The sequence below is a fragment of the Ranitomeya variabilis genome, chromosome 4, assembly GCF_051348905.1.
Source record: "Ranitomeya variabilis isolate aRanVar5 chromosome 4, aRanVar5.hap1, whole genome shotgun sequence".
NCBI classification, from domain to species: Eukaryota; Metazoa; Chordata; class Amphibia; order Anura; family Dendrobatidae; genus Ranitomeya; species Ranitomeya variabilis.
The window spans coordinates 704,661,379-704,680,764 of NC_135235.1; the positions used below are offsets into that span (position 1 = coordinate 704,661,379).

Here is a 19,386-nt window from a genome sequence, read left to right on the forward strand (position 1 = left end):
TCCAGAAAAGAAGGTTTAAATCCATTGTGCCTCCTACGGACACTAAGCTTGAACTGGGTCTCTGGAAGCCAGCATGAGGGTGTATACTGCAGGGGAGGAGCTAACTTTTTTTGTCTCCTAGTGACAGCAGCATACACCCAAGGTCCTATGTCCCCCAATGTGGTGAAGGAGAAAAACTTTGTTAAAAAAAAAAAAAAGAAAATTTGCGCCATTTTCAGATACCCATAGCGTCTCATTATTCGTGATCTCGGGTTGGGTGAGGGCTTATTTTTGTGAGCTGAGCTGATGTTTTTAATGATACCATGTTGGTGCAGATACGATCTTTTGATCGCCCGTTATTGCATTTTAATGCAATGTCACGGCGATCAAAAAAACTACTTTTTTCTCGCTGTGCCGTTTAGTGATCAGGTTAATCCTTCTTTTATTGATAGATCGGGCGATTCTCAATGCGGCGATACCAAATAAGTGTATGTTTGATTTTATTTTTATTGTTTTATTTTGAATGGGGCGAAAGGGGAATTTTTATATTTTTTTATTTTTATATTTTTAAAAACTTTTTTTGTTTTACTTTTGGCATGCATCAATAGTCTCCATAGGAGACTAGAAGCTGCCACAATCCGATCGGCTCTGCTACATAGAGGCGATGATCAGATCGCCTCTATATAGCAGATTTACTCACTTGCTATGAGCGCCGACCACTATGTGGTGCTCACAGGAAGCCAGCACTAACAACCATAGAGGTCTCCAAGAGACCTCAGGTTGACATGCCAACACACTGGTGACCCTCGATCATGTGACAGGACTCAAGGACAGGACTTGATTTGGAAAGGCACACACCTTTCTATATAAGACATCACAGCTCACAGTGCATGTCAGACCAAATGAGAATCATGAGGTCAAAGGAACTGGCCAAGGAGCTCAGAGACAGAATTGTGGCAAGGCACAGATCTGGCAAAGGTTGCAAAATAATTTCTGCAGTACTCAAGGTTCCTAAGAGCACATTGGCCTCCATAATCCTTAAATGGAAGAAGTTTGGGACCACCAGAAGTCTTCCTAGACCTGGACGTCCAGCCAAACTGAGCAATCGTGGGAGAAGAGCTTTGGTGAGAGAGGTAAAGAAGAGCCCTAAGATCACTGTGGCTGAGCTCCACAGATGCAGTAGGCAGATGGGAGAAAGTCAACTATCACTGCAACCTTCCACCAGTCGGGCATTTATGGCAGAGTGGCCTGACGGAAGCCTCTCCTCAGTGCAAGACATATGAAAGCCCACATAGAGTTTGCTAAAAAACACATGAAGGACTCCCAGACTATGAGAAATAAGATTCTCTGGTCTGATGAGACGAAGGTAGACCTTTTTGGTGATAATTCTAAGCGGTATGTGTGGAGAAAACCAGGAAATGCTCATCACCTGCCCAATACAATCCCAACAGTGAAACATGGTGGTGGCAGTATCATGCTATGGGGGTGTTTTTCAGCTGCAGGGACAGAACAAATAGTTGCCATTGAAGGAAACATGAATGTGGCCAAGTACACAGATATCCTGGATGAAAACCACTTCCAGAGTGCTCTGGACCTCAGACTTGGCCGAAGGTTCACCTTCCAACAAGATAATGACCCTAAGCACACAAAGGAGTGGCTTCAGAACAACTCTGTGACCATTCTTGACTGGCCCAGCCAGAGCCCTGACCTAAACTAAATTGAGCATCTCTGGAGAGACCTGAAAATGGCTGTCCACCAATGTTCACTATCCAACCTGACGGAACTGGAGAGGATCTGCAAGGAAGAATGGCAGCGGATCCCCAAATCCAGGTGTAAAAAACTTATTGCCTCATTACCAAGAAGACTCATGGCTGTACATGCTCAAAAGGTGCTTCTACTCAATACTGAGAAAAGTGTCTGAATACTTATGACCATGTGACATTTCAGTTTTTCTTTTTAATAAATTTGCAAAAACGTCTACATTTCTGTTTTTTTCAGTCAAGATGAGGTGCAGAGTGTCCATTAATGAGGAAAAAAATGAACTTTTTTGAATTTACCCAATGGCTGCAATGAAACAAAGTGAAAAATTTAAAGGGGTCTGAATACTTTCCGTACCCAGTGTATATTACAGCCATCAGACATGCACAACTTAGAGATATATCATGGCACAGGTGTACTGTTTATTATGCAGTTTATCACAATCCTGTATGAACTTAGTCAGTTTTATAAGAAATTGAAAAGTCAGGATAAAGGGAAATTCTGTTGTTATTGTACAGAAATTCACACTTGGCCTCACTGCACATTCAATGTTGTCGATCATAAAAGTGAAGTTTGCTCAGAAAGACTGGACCTGGTCTTGTAGGGACCATATGATCACATTCACCAGCACAGAAGGGAGAGAAGGTAGATTCATCCAATATCAGGGATCTAAAAATGACCCAAGTGATCCATAATAGGATGACCAGCCATAGACATAATATTAGGAAAGGTGTAATCTGTCTGTTTCGGCATTTTGTTTTAGAATATAAACGAGATCCCACCAGTTTAAGACTCATTATATTAGAACAAATATCAGAACATGTGTAATAGGTCCCAAAGACTTGTGAATAGAGAATCCTATTGGATTTTTAAACTTTCCACACTTATACCGGAGGATTTTCCATGTACATATATTGTTCTTTATATGGATTTTATTGTGCATCTAATATGTATTTTACATCTATTTGTATTGTTTTGTATACGATGAAAGGTTTCTATACAAAAAACTGCACCATAGGCGCGGTTTAATTAATGAATTAAGCAATTGGATCAGTGACGCCGTTCTGGAGGATATAAAACATCCACAATGTATCATTAGTATATGCCTGAGGAAGGAGCTGGTTCACACCGGAAATGGGTAGAATATTAAAATGAAAAGTTTGGGTTTTTTTTATGTTCATTCGTTTTGATGCCCAACTTTATGGCTCAGCACTTGGCAGCGCTTTTCAAAGCCCTGATTTTTTCCTTCCTCCCATATTAGGGAGTTTGGAAGCCAACAGCATCATTACTCTCCGTTTTCTCATCATAATATTTTTCTAACTTGTCAGCACATTCTACGTACGCTGTAATTTGGCTTTGTAGTTTACAGATCTGGGCAGGTAACGGTCAGAGTCTTCTAATCTCAGGGGGTAGGTGGATCCTCCAGGTTGTAAGTTTAATGGAAAAGGGCTTTCAATGCCCAAAGTCACTTGGACAGTTTTGGGTGGAGGAGAATGTTGTGGTCCAGAGCTAAAATGGTGATCATGGTAATACGGCCGTACTACACCACCGATAAAGCAGCCACAGCCGGTGACTGAGAAGAATCTGTGACTTCTCTGCATTTAGTGGTTACTACTCACCTGGGTAGTCATATGTAGGAATCTCCTCTTTACACCGCTCATCACCCCTCACATATGTCTCTGTAGTATTAATATGGGTCAGATCTTCACCCTGAAACAAATATTGTAAATGTCACAGACAGATGGAGAAAGTCCCATCCCACCCCCCTGCTCCCTCTCTCTGGAGCACTCTGGAATGCCTGCTCAATCTGCAATAAGCTTCATGTGATTCACAACCTTTTTCTCTCCCGCAATCTTGCCTTCCTTGGCCTCACAGAAACATGGCTAACACCCTCTGACACCGCCTCCCCTACTGCGCTGTGTTACGGAGGCCTCCACTTCACCCACACCCCTCGACCCGGCAGCAAACATGGTGGAGGAGTGGGTCTTCTCCTTTCTTCAAACTGCACCTTTAACCCAATCCCGCCTCTTCCCTCCCTTATCCTCCCCTCTTTTGAAGTCCATTCTGTCCGCATCTACTCTCCCTCCAACCTCCAAGTGGCCGTCATATACCGACCTCCGGGCCCTGCCACTGCCTTTATTGACCAATTCTCCACCTGGCTTCTTCACTTTCTCTCTACTGACATTCCCACCATCATCATGGGTGACTTCAACATCCCCATTGATACCCTTCAGTCAACAGCCTCCAAACTTCTGTCCCTTACCTCATCCTTTGGACTTACTCAACGGTCCTCCGCAGCCACCCACACAGGCGGGCATATACTAGACCTGGTATTCACCCGTCTCTGCTCTCTAACTTCACCACCTCCCCTCTCCCTCTATCCGACCACCATCTGCTCACCTTCTCATCCCTGTCCTCTTCACCGGTCATCCATGTCCAGCAACATGCGCACCCACGCAGAAACCTTGCACACCTAGACACCCACACACTCTCTGACTCCATCCTACCACTGGCATCCATATCCTCACTCCACGACACAGACACTGCCACTGCTTTCTACAATGCCACTCTTGCATCAGCTATTGACACGGTTGCCCCTCTCGTCCATGGCAGAGTGCGACTTATCAATAGACAACCTTGGCACAATAACACCACCAAAAAGCTCCGGCAAGTGTCCAGGGTTGCGGAGCGGCATTGGAAGAAAACACACTCGCAAGATGACTTCACTGTATTCAAACAAGCAACACTCGCTTTTAAATCTGCACTCACCTCTGCTAAACAGGCCTACTTCACAACACTCGTATCTTCCCTATCCTACAACCTCAAACAGTTGTTCAAAACCTTTAACTCCCTCCTCCGCCCCCCACTGCCCCCTCCAACCTCCCTCATCTCTTCTGAGGACTTTGCCACACACTTTCAAAATAAGATCGAACAGACAAGGCAAGTCTTTATTGTTCAACCACCACAAACCCTTTGTATACCAGACCAATGCCTAAACCCCATAACCTCCCTATCCAACATCACTGAAGGGGGGCTTAATTGTCTCCTCTCGAAATGGCACCTCACCACCTGTGCGCTCGACCCCATCCCACCTCATCCCCAACCTCACCACCACACTTATCCCATCCCTAACCCACCTCTTCAACCTATCACTAACTTCTGGCACCTTCCCCTCTGCGTTCAAACATGCCACAATCACACCTATCCTTAAAAAGCCAACCATCGATCCAACTGCTATGTCCAGCTATCGCCCAATATCGCTGCTCCCATTCGCTTCCAAACTCCTGGAGCAGCACGTCCATGATGAACTCTCCTCCCAGTTCTCATCTAACTTGTTGTTCGACAATCTACAATCTGGTTTCCGCCCCCATCACTCAACTGAGACTGCCCTGACCAAAATCACTAACGACCTACTTACCGCCAAAGCTACTGGACAATACTCTGTACTCCTCCTTCTAGACCTGTTCTCTGCTTTCGACACAGTTGACCACTGCCTCCTACTACAGATCCTCTCCTCCTTTGGCATCAAAGACCTCGCCCTATCCTGGATCGCCTCGTACCTTTCCAACCGCACATTCAGCGTCTCCCACTCCCACACTACCTCCTCATCCCACCCTCTCTCGATTGGAGTCCCCCAAGGCTCTGTTCTAGGACCCCTACTCTTCTCAATCTATACACTTGGCTTGGGACAACTCATAAAGTCCCATGGATTCCAGTACCACCTCTATGCTGATGACACTCAGATCTACCTTTCTGGCCCAGACGTCACCGCTCTGCTGTCCAGAATCCCAGAGTGCCTATCAGCCATATCCTCCTTCTTCTCCTCTCGCTTCCTCAAACTCAATGTGGACAAATCTGAACTCATTATCTTTCCTCCATCCCACAAATCTTCCTTACCTGACCTATCTATCGCAATCAATGACATCATGCTTTCCCCCGTACCCGAAGTCCGCTGCCTCGGAGTAACCTTCGACTTTGCCCTGTCCTTCAAACCGCACATCCAAGCTCTTTCCACCTCCTGTCGCCTCCAGCTCAAAAATATCTCCAGAATCCGTCCTTTCCTCAACCCTCAATCTATTAAAACGCTTGTGCATCCCCTCATCATCTCCCGCCCTAACTACTGCAACATCCTTTTCTGTGGCCTCCCTGCTAACACCCTTGCACCTCTCCAGTCCATCCTTAACTCTGCTGCCCGACTAATCCATCTCTCTCCTCGCTACTCCGCCGCTTCCCCCTCTGCAAATCTCTTCACTGGCTCCCATTCCCTCAGCGTATCCAGTTCAAATTATTAATACTGACCTACAAAGCCATCCATAACCTGTCTCCTCCATATATCCCTGAACTAATCTCCATATATATTCCCTCACGTAATCTCCGGACCTCCCAAGACCTCCTTCTCTCCTCCACACTTATTCGCTCCTCATCCAATCGCCTCCAAGACTTCTCCCGAATATCCCACATCCTCTGGAACTCTCTGCCCCAACACGTCCGACTATCAACCACAGTCGGATCCTTCAGACGGAACCTGAAAACTCATCTCTTCAGGAAAGCCTACAGCCTGCACTGACACCGCTGCCGCCTCATCACTATCGAAGCTACCGCCTCACCAACAACGGAGCTCCTGCAACCCCCACCCTACTGTCTCCTTCCCCATAATCCTGTAGAATCTAAGCCCGCAAGGGCAGGGTCCTCGCCCCTCTGTATCAGTCAATCATTGTTAGTTTGTTTACTGTAAGTGATATATGTAACTTGTATGTAACCCCTTCTCATGTACAGCACCATGGAATCAATGGTGCTATATAAATAAATAATAATAATAATCTATGATCAGCTCTAATCCTGCCATCTCCACCGTTCTCATTACACAAGTATAAAACATATAATACTGGTGGATAAAACAAAGCTGAGCACAAGACCTTCACATCCGTCTACACATTGTGACAGAGTCACTGGTAAGGTGACAGAGGGGAGATATGTGTCACTGCGCTTAACGGCGTCAGTGATGTGAAACCAGAGCATTTTTCTCCAGCACACTACATGTTGTGAGGGTTAAGTTGCATAAACAGGGCTGGTTTTATGTGGACCTTCACAGAGCAGGTGGGAGAAGGTCCACTTTATCTCCCTGGCAGACCTGCCAGGACCTGCATGAGGTCATGATCATGTGATCAATCACATGATGGGGAAGTTACAGGCTTGGGGTGAAATAACCGAGCTCTACAGGCAGTCTGGGCTCAGCTAGCCTGGAGAGAGGACTCCGGAGGCTTTGTGGCTCGTCGAGTACAGACTGAACCTGTCCTGCTCCAGACTGTGCTGCAGCATTTTGTTTTTTGTTGTTTTGTTCCTGTTTTAAACAAGAAGGCTGAGTTTGTTTTCCCCACAAGTTGGTTTATGCTGCCTTACAATACATCAACGATGATTTAGACGGTGTTCCCATTTTTCCTACCTCTGTGTGCCGCCACGTGAGTAAACTACCACAACATCATAAATCCTCTTTCACACGTCCGTGTCTCCGGTATGTGTGGTGACAGTTTTCACACGTACCGGAGACACGTACACACGTAGAACCATTCAAATGAATGGGTCTGTGCCCATGTCAGTGTGTTTCCATGGGCCGTGTGCCCCACACGTAGACATGTTCGTTTTTTTTACTGTCAGCATGGACGGCAATACGTACTGCACACGTGCACATGGAGAACACATGTTGCTGAAGACGGCTCTCATCATTCTCTCCTGCTCTGCCAGTGAGCAGAGGAGAATGATGAGTTATATTAACCCCTTAACGACCGCCGATACACCTTTTAACGGCGGCAGCTAAGGGTAATTAAACCACAGCGCCGTTAATTAACGGCGCTGTGGAAAAAGTGAATAGCGCCCCCCAGAGTTGGATTTTCTCTGGGGTCTCGGTTGCTGGGGGTAGCCGAGACCCCAGAGAACATGATTCGGTGTTTTTTTTACAGACCCCCGAGTTGCGATCGCCGGTAATTAACAGTTTACCGGCGATCGCAAAAAAAAACCAAAATGCGATCTCCCTTTTAATTTCTCTGTCCTCCGATGTCATCGCACATCAGAGGACAGAGAAATGGGGTCCCCGATAGCCCCCCCAATACTCCCCTGTCTCCCCCGGTGATCCTCGTGGCTCCCGATGGGCGCCGCCATCTTCCGTCAAAAAAATGGCGGGCGCAGTGCGCCCGCCGGCCGGCACCCGGAGGATCTTTGGGGTCTCGGCTGCCGGGGGTAGCCGAGACCCCAAAGAACATGATCGGGGTCGGTTCTTACCAACCCCTGTTTTGCGATCGCTGGTAATTAACTGTTTACCGGCGTTCGCAAAAAAAAAAAAAAAAGAAAAAGCGATCGGTTATTCTCTGTCCCTTGATGTGATCGCACATCAGAGGACAGAGAAATAGGGGGATTCGGGGACCCTGCTATACTTACCGGTGTCCCTGGGTCCTCCTGCGTCCCCTCCTGCCCGCCGGCTTCTTCCTATGGAAAGAAAATGGCAGGCGCATGCGCAGTGCGCCCGCTCTCTGCTGCCATCTGCCGGCCGGCAGGAGAGAGGAGTTGGGGCTAAATTTAGGGTTAGGGCTAGGGTTAGGCTTCTTTCACACTTGCGTCGGTACGGGGCCGTCGCAATGCGTCGGCCTGACGTACCGACGCACGTTGTGAAAATTGTGCACAACGTGGGCAGCGGATGCAGTTTTTCAACGCATCCACTGCCCAGTCTATGTCCTGGGGAGGAGGGGGCAGAGTTATGGCCACGCATGAGCAGAAATGGCGGACGCGACGTACAAAAAAAGAATTACATTGAACTTTTTTTTGTGACAACGGTCCGCCAAAACACAACGGATCCAGTGCACGACGGACGCAACGTGTGGCCATCCGTCGGCAATACAAGTCTATGGGCAAAAAAGGCATTCTGCGGGCACATTTGCAGGATCCGTTTTTTGTCCAAAACAACGGATTGCGACAGATGCCACACGACGCAAGTGTGAAAGTAGCCTTAGGGCTAGGGTTAGGGTTGGGGCTAAAGTTAGGGCTAGGGTTAAAGTTAAATTTAGGGTTAGGGTTGGGGCTAAAGTTAGGGCTAGGGTTAAAGTTAAATTTAGGGTTAGGGCTAAAGTTAGGGTTAGAGTTGGTATTAGGGTTGGTATTAGGGTTAGGGTTGGCATTAGGGTTACGTTTGGGATTAGGGTTAGGTTTGGGATTAGGGTTAAGGTTAGGGTTGGGATAAGGGTTAGGTTTGACGTTAGGGTTGAGATTAGGAGTGTTGGATTTAGGGTTTTGATTAGGGTTATGGTTAGGGTTGAGATTAGGGTTGTTTTGGGGTTAGGGTTGTGATTAGGATTATGGATCGGGTTGGGATTAGGGGTGTGTTGGGGTTAGGGTTGGAGTTAGAATGGGGGGGTTTCCACTGTTTAGGTACATCAGGGGGTCTCCAAACACGACAGCCAATTTTGCGCTCAAAAAGTCAAATGGTGCTCCCTCCCTTCTGAGCTCTGCCGTGCGCCCAAACAGTGGTTTACCCCCACATATGGGGCATCAGCGTACTCGGGATAAATTGGACAACAACTTTTGGGGCCCAATTTCTCCTGTTACCCTTGTGAAAAGAAAAACTTGGGGGCTAAAAAAATATTTTTTGTGGAAAAATTTTTTATTTTCACGACTCTGCATTATAAACTTCTGTCAAGCACTTGGGCATTCAAAGTTCTCACCACATATCTAGATAAGTTCCTTGGGGGGTCTAGTTTCCAAAATGGGGTCACTTGTGGGGGGTTTCCACTGTTTAGGCACATCAGGGGCTCTCTAAACGTGACATGGCATCCAATCTCAATTCCAGCCAATTCTGCATTGAAAAAGTCAAAAGGCGCTCCTCCACTTCCAAGCTCTGCGGTGTGCCCAAACAGTGGTTCACCCCCACATATGGGGTATCGGCGTATTCAGAAGAAATTGCACAACAAAATTTATGGTTAAATTTCTGTTTTTACACTTGTGAAAATAAAAAAAATGGTTCTGAAGTAAAATGTTTGCAAAAAAAACTTAAATGTTCATTTTTTCCTTCCACATTGTTTCAGTTCCTGTGAAGCACGTAAAGGGTTAATAAACTTGAAACAGAGGACTGCCGCGCTCAAACACAAATGAATAAACAAATGACCACATAGCGATGCCCACCTTGCTATGCTTGTATTCACACGTGTCTGCACAATCCCGGAACTGAGGGAGCAACACCGGCTGGTGTGCCCAAAGTCTCTGGTGTATCCGCTACCTGTACTGGGTCTGCAGATGGGGAGCGTCCTCCCTTAACACCATAGGTGTCTCCTGGAGAGCTTATTGTGATAAACGGCGGTTTACCTTGGCCGAAGGCGCCGCCGTGTAGTAGCGAGGTGTGCAGGGGGCGTGGTTTAGCGGTGACGTCGCCTGTCCGTGGAAAGAAACAGTTTGTAGAGAGAGGGTATTGTGAGACATCCCTGGAGAAGGTCAGGCAAGAGGTTAGGATTGTCCCAAGAGGTAATCTGATTCATGCAACCAAAATAAGACCGCAACCCTTGAGTATAGCACATGAGATTGGGAAAATACCATTCATTACTCAATACCATGCGAACCGGAAAAGATTCACTAATATAATTCAAAAACATTGGCCTATTTTAAAAAATGATAAGATTGTGGGAGAACTTATTTCTGACAAACCAAGATTTGTCTTTAGAAAGACTAAGAATATTGGGAACATTATAGCTCCAACGGCCAGTATGGGAATGATTTATGGACGCACTAAACCAACAAGTACTTTAGGACCGAATAATAAAGGGGGGTTCATTACTTGTGGAACCTGCTCCTGCTGTATACGGGTAAAATGTAAAAAGTCGGTCCAAACGAGTTTTTGGAACACAGAAAGGACCGAAATGTTCAGCATTAAGGATAATATTTCCTGTCACTCAATGGGGGTCATCTACATAATTAGATGTCCCTGCGACAAACTATATGTAGGCCGCACAAAGAGGAGATTGAAAGATAGGATAAAGGAGCACCTGGATAACATCACTAAGGGGTTTGGTGGCCATCCCTTGTCACGCCATTATGCAGAAAAACATGGGCGGACGTATAATGGAACATCTTTTTGTGGTATCCAGATTGTGGTGGGGATTATTTGAGGAGCATGTCTAGGGTTGAGTCCAATTGGATTTTTACACTCAACAGCCTGGCCCCGAAGGGTTTAAATTATGAAATCGAACTGTATGCCCTTTAATATAGTATTAGGGGGTACCATCACTTTAACGCAGGATTTCCAAGTGGGATTCAATCTAAGCAAGTGTGTGCATTTTCTGGATTAACGCAATTATATACTGCACACTGATAACCTTTTAAATCTAACTCTGCTTGTGTTTAAGATTTTTTATGAATATTTTTATATAGGGGTGGGGTTATTTTAGTCATTTGAGCAGTTTTTATTTTTATTTATATATTTATACATATTTATATACATAATTTTAACATATTTTTGGTGACCAATAAATTAGAATTTTAAATTTAGTGGGAAAAAAAAAAATAAAATAAAAAATAAAGGGGGTCGTTTTATTTGTGTAATATGTAGGTATTTTTTGCTTATACATGATTTGTGTGCAATAAGCAGTGTTTTCTTTGTGGTACATAAAATGGGCTTCTGGGTTAGTAACAGTTAGCCCCCTCTGCACCATTAGTGCTTATTTTAAGGGAGATAATCTTCTTTCTAATACTTGTGCAGTGGTGGTGTGCAATTCACTATAGGTGGCTTTATTAGTAGTGTGTTATAAGTTATATGTCACTTGCTAGCCAATCAGGAAAATTGGCATAGTAGCAAGGAGAAGCACGGGGGTATAAAGGTTCAGTGTTAGTACAGGGACAACAACCTTGAGGAAGAGGGACGGCTCCCTCGAAACGCGTCGGTCATTGGCCCCTGTACATGTCCGTCTTCTACGGACAGGTGACGTCACCGCTAAACCACGCCCCCTGCACACCTCGCTACTACACGGCGGCGCCTTCGGCCGAGGTAAACCGCCGTTTATCACAATAAGCTCTCCAGGAGCCACCTATGGTGTTAAGGGAGGACGCTCCCCATCTGCAGACCCAGTACAGGTAGCGGATACACCAGAGACTTTGGGCACACCAGCCGGTGTTGCTCCCTCAGTTCCGGGATTGTGCAGACACGTGTGAATACAAGCATAGCAAGGTGGGCATCGCTACATGGTCATTTGTTTATTCATTTGTGTTTGAGCGCGGCAGTCCTCTGTTTCAATTTTGGTTTGGTCATTTGTTTGGGCAGGTTCGCACATCCCACCTGCCAGGGTGCCAGCAGCTCACACATCACAGCATATTAGGACAGCGCCGGTGTACTACCATTGTTGTTTTCGGTTAATAAACTTCTTGAATGTGGTTTTGAGCACCTTGAGGGGTGCAGTTTTTAGAATGGTGTCACACTTGGTTATTTTCTATCATATAGACCCCTCAAAACATCTATTAGATGCGCCAATTTTGGCGCTTTGCCAGACTCTTCCCACTTGCCCTGTAGCGGTGGCAAGAGGGGTTAATATTTGTGGGGTTGATTTCATCTTTGTATTGTCGGGTGACATCAAGCCCACAGTTTAGTAATGGAGAGGTGTCTTTAAGACAACTAACCTATAACACCTATAGTTATATGGTAAATAAAGACACAGCCAGAATAAATTCCTTTAATTAAAAAAAATGACAGACTCCTTTAATATTCTCAATTAAACCATACTTACGACCTCGCCTAATTCCACCGAAGCCCTCGATCTCCTGTAATAAAAATAAAATAACAAAACAATATACCATACCTGTCTGTCATTCTGTCCCACGCCGTAATCCATGTCTGGGGGATAATTAGTTTTCAACCTGGATGGTGCCAAGATGCGACCGTCCAGGCTGAGAACCACTGGTGAATGAGCTGATGAAAGCGCAGCATCATTTACCAGTGGTGACATCATCGAGGCCGGGATGAACTGCGGTGACCTCAGGACGTGGGAAAATGCCAGTGATGATGTCACCGCTAGTCACTGAGGCTGCGCTCGCAGCAGCTCATTCACCAGTGGTTTTCAGCCGGGATGGTCGCATCTTGGCACCGTCCAGCTTGAAAACTATTTAGCCCCCAGACATGGATTACAGCGTGGCACAGAACGAGGGACAGGTATGGTAGATTGTTGTTTTTTATTTTACTTTTATTACAAATCGAGGGATTCGGTGGAATTAGACAATGCAGTAAGTATGGTTTAATTGAGATTAATAATGGAGTCTGTCATTTTTTCAATTAAAGGATTTTATTCTGGTCGTTTCTTTATTACATACTGTATAACTGTAGGATTAGTAATGGATAGGTGTCTTATAGACACTTCTCCATTACTAAGCCATGGGATTGATGTCACCTGACAATATAAAGGTGACATCAACCCCAAAATATTAACCCCAATTGCCACCGCCACAGGGCAAGTGGGAAGACCCAGGCAAAGCACCAGAATTGGCGCATCTAATAGATGCGCCTTTTCTGGGCAGCTGTGGGCTGCTGTTTTTAGGCTAGAGGGGGGCCAAAAGCAATGGCTCCTTACCAGCATGAGAATACCAGCCCCCAGCTGTGAGCTTTAGCGAGGTAGGTTGCCAAAAATGCGGGGGACCCCATGCCGTTTTTTTAATTATTTATTTAAGTATTTAAAAACAAACATAGCGTGGGGACCCCAGTGTGAGGATATGGCCGCTTAGTAAAGACTATAGGACAAATGGACATAAAGCGGAGACCACCACTCTAAGACATTAAGACTTTTTCCAGCACGGAGCACCGGTTACATAAATATTATTGTACTTTAATAGTTAATTTGCTTGGTGTGTTTTATTAGTGATCTTCTTGTTCATCAGTTCATGCTCAGGAATCAATGTTTCTATTCAGTGGCAGTCAGCAGAGGAAGACGAGCAGGCAGAGTTTATGTAAACCTAAGGACAGACTATCAATCTCATTTGTACTCCCAAACCCTAGGCCCATTGTGTGGGTGGGGATAGTACTCAGGGGAGCCATCACCACGGGAGGTCACACATACAGTCCCACCTGATGGAATATGCCTTGTTCTGTGAGCTAAAGGAAAATGTTTAAGGGGCGGTAGAAAAAGACATAGGGTTGAATCAGGCAGTTGATGGAGGGATTTCAATGGAAGAGGATCCAAGCTGGAATGGATGGATGATCTATGGAGCTTTGGAGATTGCTGGCTGGAGGGGTATCCATGAGCTACGGTCAGGATAGCCATCGTCTGGAGGAACATAGGCTGTGACTGCACACTATAGCAGCTGGAGATACAAAATCTGTGGGCCAACCAAAAGTTGGGAGACAGTGGGCATCGCCTGGTATGGAGCCAGTGGAACTACTGATCTCAGATTGGGAACTTGTGGACTCAGGACATTGTATGTTGGCCATCCACCTGGATTTGTTGTACAACCATGGATATATGGAATAAAAAAATTAGTTGCATCGATAACCTGCCTAGGTGATTTTTATAACCCACAACCTCAGATCTTCACACCATCTATTCTTGATAACCAGCCTTGCTGAAGCTGACAGCTGAGGGTTGCAGCCCCCAGCTGTGAGTTTTGCCTGGTTGGTTCAAGAAAATAGGGGGGAACCCACACCGGGTTTTTCATTCATTTATTTCATTATATCGCAAGTGGCGGCTGAGGAATACCTTGATCATCCGCTCCTGCTGTCACTGTTATTAGCGGCAGCAAGGGTCAGATGATGGGAGTAAGAGTCCCAAAAGCCCCCACCTGCTGTCATCGTTCAGACTTTAATATAACTCATCATTCTCTTCTGTTCTTGCCGATCGCCGGCAGAGCAGGGGAGAGCGATGAGAGCCATCTTCAGCACCCGCCACCGAGGAAATAGCGCTTACAGTAGTGCTTCTTCCCAGGCGGCCGTCTGTGTGGTACTGAGGCAGCACACGGTTGCCACACATGTGCCGCAAGTATTACACACACGGACACTGATATCTCCAGTATTGGTTTTTCCGGGACCGAAAATAAACAGACGTGTGAAATTGGCCTAAGGGAGATCTCATGACACCTTCTCTCCATCTACCTGATGATCCTGAGGAACATTGGGATCTTCTTGGTTACAGTCCTGTGGAAGAAGAGGACGGGGACATCTCTCGGGTGTTGTCCTCTTACTGGATAGATCTGGAGGAAACACATACAGGGACTGAATTCATTCTCTACATACAGATAATTATAGGCCGTGTGTATTTAGTCCTGTCCATTACCTGGTGATGTGAGGGGCTGGGGAACCTCCATCATGATGTCCTTGTACAGATCTTTGTGTCCTTCTAAATACTCCCACTCCTCCATGGAGAAATAGACGGCGACATCCTGACACCTTATAGGAACCTGACACATACAATGATACCGTCATCCCCCCGATCCCTTCATAGTGTTACTGTATAATATCCCAGCATTCCCAGCAGTGTCACCTCTCCAGTCAGCAGCTCAATCATCTTGTAGGTGAGTTCTAGGATCCTCTGGTCATTGATGTCCTCATGTATCAGGGGGTGAGGTGGAGGCCCCGTGATTGGGCTCAGGGGTCTTCCCCATCCCTCAGACACAGGGTCCTGACAGCGCTCACTAGAGGTCTTCTTCACTACTGTGTAATCCTGGTAATGGAGAGACACATTAATAAATCTCACTACAGACATTTCCAGAGTCCTCACCTCTCCAGTTCTGTCCATCTGTTATTCCCATAGATAAGAATGATGTAATGTGACGTCATCAGAATCTCTCACCTCTCCAGTAAGCCGGAAGAGGATCTCTAGGGTGAGGTGTAATATTTTCTCTACCATCATTTCTCTGTCCATATCCATCCTTGATGGGTAAATCAGCAAAATTCTCTTCTGTAGAAGATCTTCACTGAGAGGATCCGATATTGTAGAGACCTGAATGAGAAGATGAGCCGATGTAACATCATAAAACTCCTGTGTAATAATACAATTACTGGAGATAATAAGGGAAACATATGAGGAGATTTATTATTTTTCAGTATTTAGTTTTCTTTTTTACATCTACTAATAAAACCTATACATTTAGGCCACAGACAACAAGCAGTTTCCCCCTCGGAGTCAGCAGCTGAATACGTTCCTCATAGACTCATCTTCCATAACGCTAATTCTCATCTCATTTACCGACCCTGGAATCGGCATTAGTAATACTGCGGGAGATATTCATTAGGCCTCTTTCACACTTCCGTCTTTTAGCTCCCGTAAAAATCCGTCGATTTTTGAAAAAACAGGATCCAGCTAATTTTTCCGCTGGATCCTGTTTTTTCTCATAGACTTGTATTAGTGACGGATTGTGAAGGATAGCCATCCATTTCATCCGTCGGAAAATTGCTGTCCGTCGGGCGGGGACAAAGCACAGAGGAATATTTTTTTTGTACCTCGGAAAATCGCTCAGCAACGGATCCTGCGCTGCCCGTTGTTGGCTATAATGGAAGCCTATGGACGTAGGATCCGTCGCTGACTGTCAAAAGCAGGAACCCAGCGACGGATGCCGTCTTTTGAAATTGAGCATGGGAGGAAGACGTTCCAGTCAGGGAAATTCTCTCTCACTCTCTGTCTTTTTACTATTGATGCTGCCTATGCAGCATCAATAGTAACAAGATATAATGTTAAAAATAATTTAAAACAAAAATATTCTCACCTTCCGGCATCCCCCGCAGCATTTCCGATGCGAGACCGCGATGTCATCAGAGGTCATTGCACGCAAGGTATTACTGGGAACACCAGCTGCCGGGAGCATCACGAGCATCGGTAACACTGCGCAGGACGCCGGAAGGTACGAATATTGTGATTTTTAATTTTTTTTATTATTTTTCCTGGGTTGTGTTGTGTGTGCATTTTCGCAGCGGAAAAGACTCATACACAACAGGTGCACATAGCCTCGATGCGTCTGTCAGAAAAACGAGCCCAGTGCACCCATTTTTCACAATCTGCACAGGATCCGTCATTTCAATATTTTGACGGATCCTGTGCAGATTGAAAAAACGGAAGTGTGAAAAAAGCCTAACACGTGACAGGAGAAATAACTACTTCATGGTGAGGACGACATCTTCATCTTCTACTACGGCTCTAGAAACATATTTGTCCAGAGTCGGTCACTGACTCCATCCCCACCGGCCGTCTACACTGTGTTCCAAATTATTATGCACATAGAGTTTAGGAGTGATAAGGTTAGAATTTTTTTGTTTGTCATTTAAACTCATTGATGGTGATGTGTGTCAGGGCTCTTTATATCACTGAAAGCAATTGCAGATACCTGTGCACATTAGTTTGGCAGGTGTGTCCAAATAAAGGCAAGACTACTTAAGAAGGCTGTTCCACATTATTAAGCAGCCTACATTATTGGCCAAAATGGGAAAGAAAAAGGATGTGTCGGCTGCTGAGAAGCAACAAATTGTGGAGTATTTAGGTCAAGGCATGACTACAATCAACATTGCCAAGACACTTCATCGTGATCATCGCACAATCAAGAAGTATGTAGCTGATTCCCAGCACACACGTGTGCGTGCTGATAAGGAAAAACTGAGGACTCTTTCCAACAGGCAATTGCGTAAGGTTAAAAGAGAAGCTGCAAAAATGCCTTGTCATAGCAGCAGACAAGTTTTTGAAGCTGCTGGTGCCTCCAACGTCCCCAGAACAACAAGATGCAGGGTCCTTCAGAGGTTTGCAGCTGTGCGTAAGCCATCCTGTCGACCACCTCTATCCACTGCACACAGGCAGAAACGGCTCCAGTGGGCCAAACGATACATGAAGACTGACTTCCAAACTGTTTTGTTCACCGATGAGTGCCGTGCAACGCTCGATGGTCCAGATGGATGGAGTGGAGGATGGCTGGTTGATGGACACCCCATGAAAACACGGCTAAGGCGCCAACAAGGAGGAGGTGGAGTAATGTTTTGGTCTGGAATCATGGGGAGAGAGATTGTCGGCCCCTTTATGATCCCTGAAGGGGTAAAGATGAACTCCATAATCTATGTGGAGTTTCTAAAACAACACTTCCTGCCATGGTTCAAGAGGAAGAACCGTGCTTTCCGCAGCAAGATCATTTTCATGCATGATAATGCACCGTCTCATGCTGCAAAAAACACATCTGCATCTCTGGCTGCTATGGGCATAAAAGAGGACAAACTTATGGTGTGGCCACCATCTTCCCCTGACCTCAACCCCATTGAGAACCTCTGGAGCATCATCAAAAGGAGTGTCTATGATGGCGGGAGGCAGTTCACATCTAAGCAACAGCTCTGGGAGGGTATTCTGTCCACATGCAAAACAATTGAAGCAGAAACCATCCAAAAACTGACAAATTCAATGGACGAGAGAATTCAGAAGCTTCTTTCGAACAAGGGGTCCTATGTGCAAATGTAACATCACCTAGAATAAAGTTTTCACTTGAAAACTGTTTGATTTCATTTTGTAATAAGCTGATAATGCTTATAACTTCACAATTGACCATTTTTTTGTTCAAAATAAAAAAAAAGGTTGAAAACTCTGCTGTGCGTAATAATTTGGAACATGCATTTTGAGTGTTTATTTTTTTTTTTTTAACCCCTCTGTGACCTTTGACGTACTATCCCGTCGAGGTGACCTGGGCCTATCTGACCCTTGACGGGATAGTACGTCATAGCCGATCAGCCGCGCTCACGGGGGGAGCGCGGCCGATCGCGGCCGGGTGTCAGCTGACTATCGCAGCTGACATCCGGCACTATGTGCCAGGAGCGGTCACGGACCGCCCCCGGCACATTAACCCCCGGCACACCGCGATCAAACATGATCGCGATGTGCCGGCGATGCAGGGAAGCATCGCGCAGGGAGAGGGCTCCCTGCGGGCTTCCCTGAGCCCCCCGCAGCAACGCGATGTGATCGCGTTGCTGCGAGGGTCTTACCTCCCTCCCTGCCTGCTCCAGACCCGGATCCAAGATGGCCGCAGATCCGGGTCCTGCAGGGAGGGAGGTGGCTTCACAGAAGCCTGCTCAGAGCAGGCACTGTGAAGCAGCCTGCACTTCTCTCAGATCGGTGATCTGTCAGAGTGCTATGCAAACTGGCAGATCACCGATCTGTATTGTCCCCCCCTGGGGCAAAGTAAAAAAGTAAAAAAAAATTTTTCCAAATGTGTAAATGTGCTAGGGTTAAGGCTACAGTTAGGGTTGGGGCTAAAGTTAGGGTTAGGGTTGGGGCTAAAGTTACGGTTAGGGTTTAGATTACATTTACGGTTGGGAATAGGGTTGGGATTAGGGTTAGGGGTGTGTCAGGGTTAGAGGTGTGGTTAGGGTTACTGTTGGGATTAGGGTTAGGGGTGTATTTGGATTAGGGTTTCAGTTATAATTGGGGGGTTTCCACTGTTTCGGCACATCAGGGGCTCTCCAAACGCGACATGGCGTCCGATCTCAATTCCAGCCAATTCTGCGTTGAAAAAGGAAAACAGTGCTCCTTCCCTTCCGAGCTCTCCCGTGTGCCCAAACAGGGGTTTACCCCAACATATGGGGTATCAGCGTACTCAGGACAAATAGGACAACAACCTTTGGGGTCCAATTTCTCCTGTTACCCCTAGGAAAATACAAAACTGGGGGCTAAAAAATAATTT

The 19,386-nt window shown here is 46.0% G+C and overlaps 1 protein-coding gene and 1 long non-coding RNA gene across 2 annotated transcripts in view; both read right to left on the reverse strand.

Moving 5' to 3' along the window:
* The window catches only part of LOC143766475 (uncharacterized), a 69,087-nt gene extending 53,476 nt beyond the window's left edge, over nt 1-15,611 (reverse strand). Inside the window, exons 1-5 of the mRNA XM_077254191.1 lie at nt 15,534-15,611; nt 15,225-15,404; nt 15,018-15,141; nt 14,837-14,934; nt 3,357-3,447 (exon numbers count right to left, since the gene is read on the reverse strand). Of these exons, the coding sequence (XP_077110306.1) occupies nt 3,357-3,447; nt 14,837-14,934; nt 15,018-15,141; nt 15,225-15,404; nt 15,534-15,611 (571 nt within the window). The remainder of the gene's footprint in view (nt 1-3,356; nt 3,448-14,836; nt 14,935-15,017; nt 15,142-15,224; nt 15,405-15,533) is intronic.
* Nucleotides 1-19,386, reverse strand: part of LOC143766478 (uncharacterized) — a 202,505-nt gene that overhangs the window by 53,476 nt on the left and 129,643 nt on the right. The window lies entirely within an intron of this gene.